General features: G+C 43.9%; 1 protein-coding gene across 1 annotated transcript in view; it reads right to left on the reverse strand.

The window, feature by feature from the left end:
* The window catches only part of lpar1 (lysophosphatidic acid receptor 1), a 35,850-nt gene that overhangs the window by 9,990 nt on the left and 13,437 nt on the right, over positions 1–12,423 (reverse strand). Inside the window, exon 2 of the mRNA XM_054756227.1 lies at positions 5,195–5,950. Within this exon, the coding sequence (XP_054612202.1) occupies positions 5,195–5,933 (739 nt within the window). The 5' untranslated portion in view covers positions 5,934–5,950. The remainder of the gene's footprint in view (positions 1–5,194; positions 5,951–12,423) is intronic.

The following is a 12,423-nucleotide window of genomic DNA, read 5'->3' on the forward strand; positions in this document are numbered from 1 at the left end:
GGTTAGCCAGCAATCACTTGGACTTTTGTTGAGATTTGTAATGTTGTATTTCTATTCTAGTCGCACTTTTGAAACCAGTGAAATCAACGCACACTCACAGACCTTGCACTCGTTCAACACCAAAGACATATTTATACGTCTTTATGAAGCTGAACGCCTGATCCCTGTTAGTTTTTTTTTCGCGTGAGAGGCAAAAAGAGGTGATGATGCAACTCTCCACTAATGGATTTCACTTCAGAGGAATGGTAAACCAGTACAGAGGCTTGCATCCCAGGATAATTGTGCTTAATCTTGGTAAATCTTCTTAATACTTTGGATATTCTTTGGAAATTCTCATAAATAACAGCTCAAAAAATTACTTTTTGTCTAAAAAGCAAGGAAAGCTGCAGAAAAACAGTTTGTTAGGAGAGCCGTTAATGATACGCGTCAAAGCGGACTGCAGCGGTTGCAGCAAATTAGCAACTATCTCAACCTGAACCAGAATGCATAAGGACACTATTGTTTCTGATTAGAAAAGCTGTACTGTGTGTAGGAATTTTGTGCAGTTAGCGCGTCAGACACACACAACAGGTGACAGTGTGAGCTACATACCAGACATGATTCCACACTGATGGTGGATCGCACAGTTCGGCTTGTTATTACGTCTGATTGGTTCTGCTCTCAGTAAGTAAGTGGACACATGCAGAGGAGCAAAAACCAAAAAAAAAACAACATCCATCAGTGGTCACTGAGGCACGGCACTTGTGCAATGGTATGAGTTGGCGCTCCACATCGCCAGATGATGTGATCATGCGTCCAGCGCCAAGAGATTTTGCGATAATTCATTCACAGAGAGTCTCTGCATGAGCCAACACCTGACGCACACGCCACACACACGGATCAAAAGGCCATGTTGGACAGAGCTGTTGACTCACTGAGTAGTGATGAACAATCATCTCTGCTGGTGTCACTCAAACTCCCCCCCCGCCCCCCTCCCCCCGAGCCACAAGAAGCTCTAGCAGCTGAATGCACTCAGAGCAAGAGTGTCCATTAGTGACGGAGATGCCCACCATGGAGAGGGTAGTAAGTGGCAAGCTCGATAATTCAACAAAGTGCTCTGAAAGCCTGTCTTTGCCACAAAGGGAACGACTGAATGATGTTTGGCAATTCCACTAAATCTTGCGTGAGTTCACAAAGCTGTCGTGGTTGTTGGATCAATCGATAAATTTGTGGCATTGCATGGTTTTAACGGAGAGATTATCTGTTGCACCGGTCTCTTCCATCATTCCAGTATATAGTCCTCCCTCGTTTATCGCGGTTAATTGACTCCAGACCCAACCGTGATGGGTGAATTTCCACAAAGTAGGATTGACTCGTAAACAGGTAAACGGGTCGGGAAGCAGGTAATGGAGCGGGAGTGAATACTGTTACTAAGGTAGCCCGGTATAAACAATATACAATAAAAAATTTGGCCTAGGATAGAGATCCTAATTGGCCCTATCATGATAATGTCCAGCAACATTGAGAGCGACAAGCTGCAATGCGTCGTCAATGTAATGGAGCGCAGTAGCTAGCGCGGCTAAATTAAGTTCCTCCAGAGTGCAAAGCCACTCTTCTAAGTTACAAATCCTCGCATTCCACCACATTTCTAACAAGTATCGTTATCACCGGAGGAGGACGAGGAATAGAGCTAAGCTAAGACAGAGAAGCCATGCTAACCTCTAAGCTAGCTTGAATGTAAAATAGCAAAAACAAAAGAAAAGAAGAGCAGAAGTTCAGCTGGAACCACATCACAGCCAAGAGTAAACAGGTATGAACAGGAAATTAGAATGTAGATTAAGAAGCATATAGGAAGAGACTAGTTTAACTACTTTGCGAACGCACACGTCCAAAAACCAGAAATGATGCAATACGTTACCGCATACGTCAACATCCAAAGGAGGAGCCTTTGAAACATGTAACATGTTTTGAAAGGGTTCAATGGTAGTCAATCTGAAGTAGCACCGAAGGGTCAAAATAATGCACGGTTGAACCCATCAAGTGCTAAAGGTTCAAGGGTTAGCAGTTACTTGACTGGGCCCAAGTAGCAAGTAGCACCAAGTAGCTTATTGGGTGTATGGACTGATGGATGGATGAATGGATTATTAAGACTTTTCTTACAACGGATGGTTATGGAGAAACCAGCATCCTATCCACTGTTCTCCCTCAAATACATGAGTCAGAGGACAGCCTTCATTTTTCAGGCCAGTGTACCTTGCAACAGCAAGATAATCGTAAAATGATTAAAATTGGATCAAAACTTGTTTTGTTCTCCAAGTGATACAATATGTTCAAATCCCTTGATGTTGGTGTGTGCGTAGAAACCCATCTCTGCAGGGGATACAAGCTCATCTGTGTGTAGTTAACCCAATCAAGTGTTTTTGTGTTCCCATCATTGGACGAGAGCAGCTCCAGTGTCCCCACAGCTCTAAATAACGGCAGAGGGGTTGTGAAAGGGCACATCTACAGCATGTGTCTGTGCTTATGTGTGTTTAAGTGTGGACAACCTGCATGGACTATTACTTTCCCAGTCTTTTGTTGTCTCAAAGACAGAGCTCCATCAGGGATGGCTTTATAGCATCCTGAAAGGAACAAGCTGGGAGGGCACCAAGGGAGCAACCATCATCTGGCCAGCAGATGGGAGAAGCTTGACAGGGAAACACAGAAGGGTTTACGGTCAAGAACTCCTTAACCTTTCCCTCACAAGGTGAATATCAGCAAAACCCAGAGGTCAAAGGCAACTCCTCGCAAGAATGAAAGACTTATGAGCATTTTGTTATACTCTGGCCATGTTACAAAGGGAAAAAAGTTTTAAAATACTACAAAGAGTCAAACTGTGATGAAATATTTTTGGAAAAAACAGTCTTCCTAAAAAGAGCACTTTGCTTTTTGGAGTTGCTATTTCTCCACAAAGGTTTAAATTGCTCTTTCATAAGTTTGAATTGGTAAATAGTAAGAAGATTCGACCTTGACCCTGATCCAAGCCTTTATGGGCGGCTCCTTGGATGAAGAAATGTGTGACAGGGTGTGTCTTGGTAAAACTTCTCAGGAACTTTCAGTTGTTTAAAGATGAAGTCAATCATTAGAATTTGGAGTGTGTTCATGTTTTCGGAGAAAGCCAACTTGGGTGATGCACTGTTTTGGTAATAGCCTTGACACTTATGTCATAGACTGAGCTGATGATTCTTTGTTCATCCATCCATCCATTTTTTTTCCACTTGTCCCGGCGCGGGTCCCAAGGGCAGCAGACGCTAACGCTTCGAGGTCCACTGGGTGGACACAGAGGTGATCACAGGCCACCTGTGAGACACAACCCCTCCATCATGTCCTAGGTCTACCCCGGGGCCTCTTCCTGGCTGGGCATGCCCAGAACACCTCACCAGGGAGGCATTCGGGAGGCATCCAGAATCGATGCCCGAGCCACCTCAACCGGCTCCTCTCCTGTGAAGGAGCAGCCGCTCTACTTAGAGCTCCTCCCAAATGACCAAGCTCCTCACCCTCTCTCTTAGGTTGAGTCCTGCCACCCTACGGAGGAAACTCATTCCGGTTGGCTGTATTCGTGATCTCGACCCAAAGCTCAGGCCCATAGACGTCCGTAGATGAAAAGCTTTGCCTTCGGTCTCTGCCCTCTCAATTATTACATATTACAAACATTATATCCAAGGAATTCTACGTTTACGCTTTAACTGGGGTAACATTTGGAGTACAATGGTATGCTGTGTAGGGTGGAATAAGTACAGTGCTGTCTGAATTGTGTTATATGTTACAAAAGAATGTACGAATGGGATGAAAAGGTTTAGGGTTTATGAAGCGTAACCATACGGTGGTGGACCGACCTGGACTGTGCTGCTTGGTAGACATGTAGCTAAAGCGATCCAGCTGAAACCTTGTTGAAGCTTGGTCCTGTGAATAAGCTCCAATCCCAACGTACACCCTGCAACTTTCAGCTCTTGAGCTCGAGGAGCTGGTGTGCAGTGCATTCTACAAGCAACTGCTACATTTTGCAAATAAGAACGTTGACGATCTTTTCTGTATTGAGGCAAACAAGCCAAGGGTACATTCTGGCTTGGGTCATGCGGTTGTTTTAAGGCTGATGAGACACCATGTTTCAATGGATGATGCAGATCAAAGTCAGCAAACCCTAGGCGTGAACACATTCTCAAAAGCCCAGCGTACTTGAAGTTCCTGTCGCTTTGCAGAATAGTTTAATATGGAAAAACCACCATCTCGTTTATATCCAGCACTATTCTGCCTTTACAGGCCATAAAACCGCATTCTTCTGTCCACGGCTTGAGTCGATTGTGGAGTAAAGACAACAGTGGCAACAGGATGAGATAACACAACACATAGAAGACAAATCACATGGAATGCTCTGGTATGTTTTGTCTACGTCCAACACATCCTGCTTCCAAGTACCAACAAGTTCTTTTCCCACCGTTCACAATTTGCACATGCTACAAAATTCTAAACTGGCGAACTCACTCAGCCTGTCTTCGAAACGTATTACGCAACACAAAAGCCCTGGAACCTGGAGACGTACGGTATCTCTAAGGACTGTTTAGACATAAAACTGTCAAGACTTCACACCCTGCTCTGCTGGAAGATAAAACAGGTCCTGTTCCATCCGAGTAGAGCCTTGCTTACTCTGGTAGCTCTTGTATAAATAGCTTTGGACACAGAGTTTATCATATGGGCTGATGTCAGAGTTAGTCACATTCAGTACATTCAGTTGCCCAATCGACACTTTGTAAAGTCTTTTAGTATGCGTGTAGCTTTAGCATTCATTCATTTTTCTACCACTTATCCTTCTCATTCATTCCAGCTGACTTTGGGGAAAGCGTGGGGTACACCCTGGACTGGTTGCCAGTCAATCACAGTGCATATATAGACAACCATTCACACTACCGTTTAGAGTCTACAATTAGTTTGTTGGTTTTGGACGGTGAGAGAAAAGGTCCTGCAATGATTGTTGCTATAAAAGAAAATTAAAGGAACTAAACATCTTATCTACTGCAATGACAAGAACATGGATAGTATTGAGACAAAACAGTAATACGTAAGTATGTCTGCCAAAATGCTTCCTTACTACTTCTTCAATGCGTCTGCACGTTAGACAGCCAACCGTGGAGACAGAGACAGAGCAGGTGGACAGGAACAAGAGAAGGAGTGTGCATACCCAACACAATCGCCACGGTTTTCAGCAGCGACATCATTGTGTCTCGGTTGCGTCTCGGCCCGGAGCTGTGGCGTGACATCCTCATGGTCCTTTGGCGGACATAGACAAAGATGTGGGCGTACAGTGTCACCATGACAACAAAGGTCACCAGGTTAAAGACGGCCCAGAAGACTAGGTAGGAGTTGCTGTAAAGTGGGGCCATGTTGGAGCATGATTTAATACTACAGATACAATTCCAGCCCACGCTCGGGATGGCCCCCATGACTATGGACATGGTCCAGATTATGACAATCACCACGACCACACGGCGGTTACTCATGCGCGTGTGCAGCTGCATGCGGAACACCGTGATGTGACGTTCGATGGCGATGGCAAGGAGGTTGGCCACCGACGCCGTCAGGCTCGTGTCGATCAAGCCTTGGCGCAGCAGCCATGTTGAAACAGTCAGACGCCTTGTGTTTGGGCCTGTGTTGAACATCAAGTAGAAGTAGGCCAGACCAGCAAAGAAGTCAGCAGCTGCCAGGTTAGCCATCAAGTAGTAGATGGGGAAGTGGAATCTCCGGTTGACATAGATGGCAATCATCACCAGGAGGTTGGCGAGCATGATGAAGATGCAGACTGTGATGCCGAGACCCATCACCAGGCGGCTGACCGTGTTCCAGTCTTTCGCGAGGTATTTGCCACTGCGGTTGTAGAAGAAGGCAATGGTTTCATTGTAGTAGCACTGTTCCTCATCCATGGTGGTGGTGATGCTTTCTGAAAAGAAGAAGACGACACAGAGTCACTTATAAAATGTGTTCTCTTCACCTAACACAGCCCTGACGAGGAGTGAGCGACCACAGTGCAGCACCCTGGGACCAGATCCAACACTAGAGTCAGTACCATGGTCGAGGGAACTAGCTGAAAATGAACCTAACATATGTTTTTCATTGAGTGGGGAAACCAAAGTACTTTTCTATTTCACGGTAACGACTCGGCATGTGCTGGTCCGCCACACTAGCCAAATGTGCCGGAGTTTAGGAGTAACGTGGGGCCAAGCACGGTACGACTGGCTAAGGGCAAACCTCAGGCACAAGTCCATGCATGCCATGCTGGCCCCGTTTGCTAGTCCCATAAATTCTATTCTGACTTTGTGGATTATTTTCAGTCTTATTTGGAGTTGTTTTGATTATTTATTCGGTGATCGAGTTAAACGACATCTTTATTACGCACACAAACGCCATCACAGGTGAACGAGTGTGATGTAGATTTCATTTTTGTAGCATTTCGAGTTTCTCTATTTTGCTTTTATGATGAATTGTATCGGTTATCATTAACGCGTTGACTGTCAGGCATGTTCAGAGCAGAGTCGGGTTCTGAGTCACCCGACTCTGAACTGCTCCCGCTGTCAGGCTCCGGTGTTGCGCCACATGGCTCAGCAACGCTAACCACTAGCTTGTTGCTTCGGCTGCCATTGTCACCTACATCACACATGTCACCTCGATCTTTCGCGATGGCGTCACTACTAAAGGCAGATCCACTGCCAGACGAGCTCTGTGACAGTGTTAGCTGCCTGTATTTTTTGTCTCCCCTCGATTTCTGCATGTGTTTCGCCATTTTCCTCTCTCAACCCGCAATCCGTCTTCTTCATAGACAATCTGTCGCTGCCGGTTGGAGGAAAAGAGAACTGTTGCCCCCTACTGGGACAGAAATACATTTCCTACATGTCTGAAATTCACACACAAGATGAATAAGACTTTGATCTGTAGTTTCCACGAAAAAAAGCAAAAGACGTCAGTAGACGTCTTTGGCCGTGAAAGAGTTAATAACCTGAAAGAAGCAATCACATTACAGTCAGTCTATGACATGGCCACATTGCCTCCTACAAAATATGCTATCATCTTACTGCAAATGTTACTGCTGCTGCTTCACATTTTTGACTTTTGTAATGATGTCATCACGAGAAAATGCATGTGTGTCTTGACCTCAGCATTTTTCAAAATTGGATGAGTTTGGAACTTTTCAGCAAATGAATAATGGTGCTAGATGGACCAGGTACAGATGAGGAGCTGCAGACAGAACTAAAAACAAAAATCATCAAAGTTTGGTTTAACTCTATTCTTAGCTAAGTAAAGGTCCAAAATAAGCCACATTAGGTTTAATCATGTGACCTTGCGGTTCACAAATGTCAATCTGGTTCAAGAATAGTTACAAGAAACGTAAAACAGACTCAATGGTCTCACATTACTGCAACTGTGCTTTACTGAAAGTACTGTAGATATCAGTGAAGGTCATCTCCGTCGTAAACAAAAGCCTGTTGTTGCGTGTAAAATGAACTATGTTCATGTTATTATCTTGAATAATATTCCCCACGCACACGTCCACATTCTCTCACACCCATTGTTAATTGTTTTCCTGGTTTTTGTCCGTAGGAGTGACTTTTGACTATTCCAGGGTCTCCAACTGGCATGGCTATTCGAGCTTTTGGGACTATTATTAGCTATTACAACTACATATTATTTGTGTTTGATTTATCGGACTGGCAACATCCACAACGTACTTTGTTTACCACACGCCTCTCTACCTAAGCCTTCTTAAATAATCTTTGTAAATGTTCTATTTGTAACATTCTGACTTTATTCCCATAATATTGTAACTATATCCCCAATCTAATTTTCCAAAAATGTAAATTTTGTTTTGTTTCTCATAATATTACACAATTAAAAACTAATTTTCCTCTACTATTTTAACTAACTAAAATTAAACTAAAACTAAAATATTATTTTTTCTTGCGACTTTTTTCTGTTTTGGCTTAATACTGGAAAATTACAGCATTTTTTTCCATTCCCGTGATTGTGATTTTTTTTTTTTTTGCATTTTCCAATTATTTAAACTTCCTTCTGTAAATTTTCTTCTATTTTTACTTTATTCTCGTAACATTAGAACTTTTCTTGCAGCATAATTTCCCCAAAATTACAACTTATTTTTATTTTATTTTTTCCTTAATATTTCAACTTTATGCTACTACAAGACATTTTTGTTAATATTTTGACTTTATTTTAAAATTACTGCAGATTTTTTTTTCTTTTTAATTATATTTTTAGAATATAATAACAAAAAATAAAATAAAAACAGTACCCCAAACGGCCCCCAGGCCACACTTTGGACACCCCTGGGTTAGACTTGAGGTGAAAAGTCCACATATGTGTGAGAGTGATTCACATAGAGAAAACAACACTGGAAAAGAGTGTAACAGCCGCTTCGTTTGCGGACAAGCTTTAAGAACGAGCAACACAGAACACACATTGTCTACAAAGTCACAGTTTACACCAAGTGTTGGTCACCAGCTGCGTGCGCCTGTATGTGTTTGTAAGCACAAGCAGACGCACAAGCTGTGTGAATAAACCCTGGTGTGATGTGAGGCCGAAACCATTTTTTCCCCATCTGGTCCAGTTTAATGAGTGTTCCGGTTTCAGAAAAAAAAGAAGAAAAGATTAGAGGCAACCGAGACAGCTAAGCAGCAGTAACAGGACACTTTGACTAAACCCACACACAGAACCCACGAACACAAACAAACAATTCATGTTGCATTTGTGAGTGCATGTTGATGTAATAAGCCAAAACCCACACAAATGCCACTTAGTCGCTCTCATATATCCCAGACCGGAAACGGGACCTTGGGGCCATTGAGGAGAGTTCATGTTTGTGTCTTGAGACAAAACTTGGTGACATGAGCAACAAAAAAAACAACATTATATAAAGTGTGAGCATCAGAAAGTTGAAAAAAAATCACTTTTGATTTTCTTTTAAATTAACCGTCCCAAACTCTTTAAACCCACTTTCCTCCCTGCAGGAACATTGTAAACATTGCGCTGCCAGAACCGAGCCGTAAACAAAAAGAACCAGTCCCCCCTCCCCCCCTTCCCCTTGGATGGTTGTGATAATTAGGCCACGGTGAAAAGCATGCAGCTTGGAGCTTTCTGGCTGCATAGTCACTACTATCAAAACTGAAATATCATTGATATACACACCTTACATAATATAGAGTAAGAGTTTTGTGGGTAGCTTAAGGCCGCAGCATAATTCCTAAATGGGATTTTTGCTCACACTGTACTATTAAATCCAAATTTAGATCATTTATTAGCCTTAATCCAAGCCAAAGACAATACTGACCGATATACTGGCTGGGAATGTTGGCAGCGTACAACATCCCGTTCTTCCTCAGCCAAAATGGATGTGTATTAGGCATGGCAGTTCACCAATAACAGTAAGGACGGTTTTTTCTTGTTTGTTTATACGTCTAATTCCCTGAGTTAAGCCAACCAGGAGCTTTGTCAGGAGCATGCAGGAATATTTGTTTGGAATGGATGTAAATTACCATTTTGTGCGCTGAATTAACAAACTGTGTATGTTATTACTGTTGTTGCGTATTCAGTTGCTCCTCTTTTGTGTAGCTAACGAATCAAAACAAAACATTACACAGGAACTACACTATTCAGCACAGTGATGAAGATCATTATCATCATTAAACTGATACCTTTCACACAAAGCAAGTGCAAGTTTCATGTTGGTTGGATAATTCCTTTTCAAAGTACAAATATCGTCACCTGGGCTCCAACCAGGGTTTGCAGAATGAGTCCAGAGCCCGAGCCATCGGGCTAAAAGCCCAGGCTCCAACCTGAGCCCACAGAATGCACAGACTTTCAACTCAATGTCCAGCACGACTCTTAAGGTGTCAGAGGGTGAGGTTTACCAGCATACTTACACTCACCCCCCCGAAACCTCACCACCAACGAACCAGTGTCCGTAAAGTGAGTGTCAAGAGCGCTCAAGCTAAAAGCCCGATCTCAAACCAAGGTCCATGAATGACAGTCAAGAGCACTACAGCAACAACCTGTCAACTCGATGTCCAGCGTGCCTCTTAAGGTGTCAGCCAGTGAGGTTTACCACCGTACTTTTGTACACCTGCACTACCCGGCATCTCTTACACTTCTGAATAAAGATGTACTAAATGCATTGACAGCTACAGTCATGGCCAAGAATATTGGCATGCCAAAGATGCCAATGTTTGTGGCCATGACTGTACATAAAAGGTAACCAAAGTGTTAAAAACACTCACATCAGAACTGACTGGTCAATATTCAGGTAACCAATCACATCCGTCATGATTTCTGGTACTTTCCTCAGCTTTGAAATAATATTACCCACCCCTCATGCAATTTGTATGTTCTGTGTCTCCAGAGGAACTGGCGGCTTGGCCATTAGAAGCCTTGCAGGGAGCGGCCGAGTGACGGCGGCGCTAATGCCTCATAGATCCATAATAAGGTGGGGTCTATGACAACTACCATAGCAGATGAAAGGCCATCCTTTCCACTTGTCATCTGTGGTTCACAACCATTAAGCATCAGGAGGGAGCAGTTAGCGTTTAGATGCCTGAGGCCAATCCTCAAAATGAAAGTGGAAGAGGAAGTGGCAGTGACATCTGAGTGCATATTCCCAACACTTTCAGTAGGCCCTGGGAGACTGTGGACAGAGATACTGGCATTGTATCGCTAATGGTGTGTTTGCATGCAACAGTTGCAGGGTGGTTCTCCAATAAGCTCAGACGACTACAGTATGTTGCTGAAGAGAGGAACATTAGGAAAAGTGTGTGCGTGTACATAATGGTCAGAGCCGTAGGCGTTAAAGACAGAACAAAATGCTCACTGTGCTCAAGTGTGTGTTGACACACTCTCTGCATGCTTGTTAGAAATGTGTGATAAGGTTGTTGTGGGGAGAAAGAAGTGTGTGTGTGTGTTTGAGTCAGGCCACAATGAAAGGACGAAAGGACCACCCATCAACTCAAAAAATGAGGTCAGGACTCACACATCAGGACCCAAACCTATAAAAGTTGTACAACTCAGTTGAAACATTCAGAGTTCCTAAATCTTCAGCAGTTTGTTGTCTCATGACAACCACAGAACCAAAAATGGAAGTAACTCTCCTCCAAAACAAGAAGAATGAATCTGAATCTTTTCACTTGCCTATGAAATGATTTGAATTGTTAAAATTTTACTTGAAAACGATCTGAGACTTAGCACCTCTAAATCCGAGGCCATGGTTCTCAGTCGGAAAAGAGTGGATTGCACCCTCCGGGTTGGGAGTGAGGTCTTTCCTCAGGTGGAGGTGCTTCAAGTGTCTCAGGGTCCTGTTCACAAGTAAGCGCTGGTTGGAGCACAAGGCGCTGTACCGGACCGTCGTGATGAAGAGAGAGCTGAGCCGGAAGGCAAAGCTCTCAATCAATCTATGTTCCCACACTCACCTACGGTCATGAGCTTTGGGTGTGACCGAAAGAACGAGATCGCGGATACAAGTGGCCGAAATGAGTTTCCTCCTTAGGGTGGCTGGACTCACCCTTAGAGACAGGGTGAGGAGCTCGGTCATCAAGGAGGGGCCCAGAGTAGAGCCGCTGCTCCTTCACATCAAGAGGATGCCTCCTGGACGCCTCCCTGGTGAGTTGTTCATGCATGCCCAGCCAGGAGGAGGCCCCCCCGGGGCAGACCTAGGACAGGCTGGAGGGGGTTATGACTCACAGCTGGCCTGGGAAGGCCTTGGTGTCCTCCCGGTGGAACTGGAAGAGCTGGCCAGAGACCGGAAAGTCTGGGCTTCCCTACTGAGACTTCTGCCCCCGCGACCCGGATGAGCGGAAGAAAATGAATGGCTGGATGTTCTGGTTTATTTCCGTGTAATGCAGTGGCTCTCATTTATTTTCTGTCATGCCCCCCCCCGATTTGAAATACTATTGAGAAACCGATGATATCTACTTATTTGTCTGTACTGTACAGACTGAACTCGAAACCAGGAAAATGCAACAAAAAGGAGAGCTGAGATGCATGCAAGCGTATTAAAATGGCATGTTGAGTACGATAAATTTTACATGTTGGCAGGTCTGCAGCAACATTCAAAGTACCACACACACACACACACACACACACACACACAATAAAGATGATTAAAGGATTCCCGAGATGGAATCTGTCTATAGTGTCCCAACCGAGACATATTTTAAGCAATAATTTTTGTTTACAAAAACCGAGGCAGCACTGCATAGCTTCATGATTGATTTATAAGAGAACTAATGTTTCAGACCTTCCACTGGTCTTGGATTTCTTTGAAAATAAATGTTACCCTCCCAAATATCCACAGAGCTTATGGGGCCCATTACAACAATACTGAGGCTGAACATCATGAGTCTCTGTCAGCCTTCATGA

This window comes from Dunckerocampus dactyliophorus, chromosome 17, assembly GCF_027744805.1.
Source record: "Dunckerocampus dactyliophorus isolate RoL2022-P2 chromosome 17, RoL_Ddac_1.1, whole genome shotgun sequence".
Lineage (NCBI taxonomy): Eukaryota > Metazoa > Chordata > Actinopteri > Syngnathiformes > Syngnathidae > Dunckerocampus > Dunckerocampus dactyliophorus.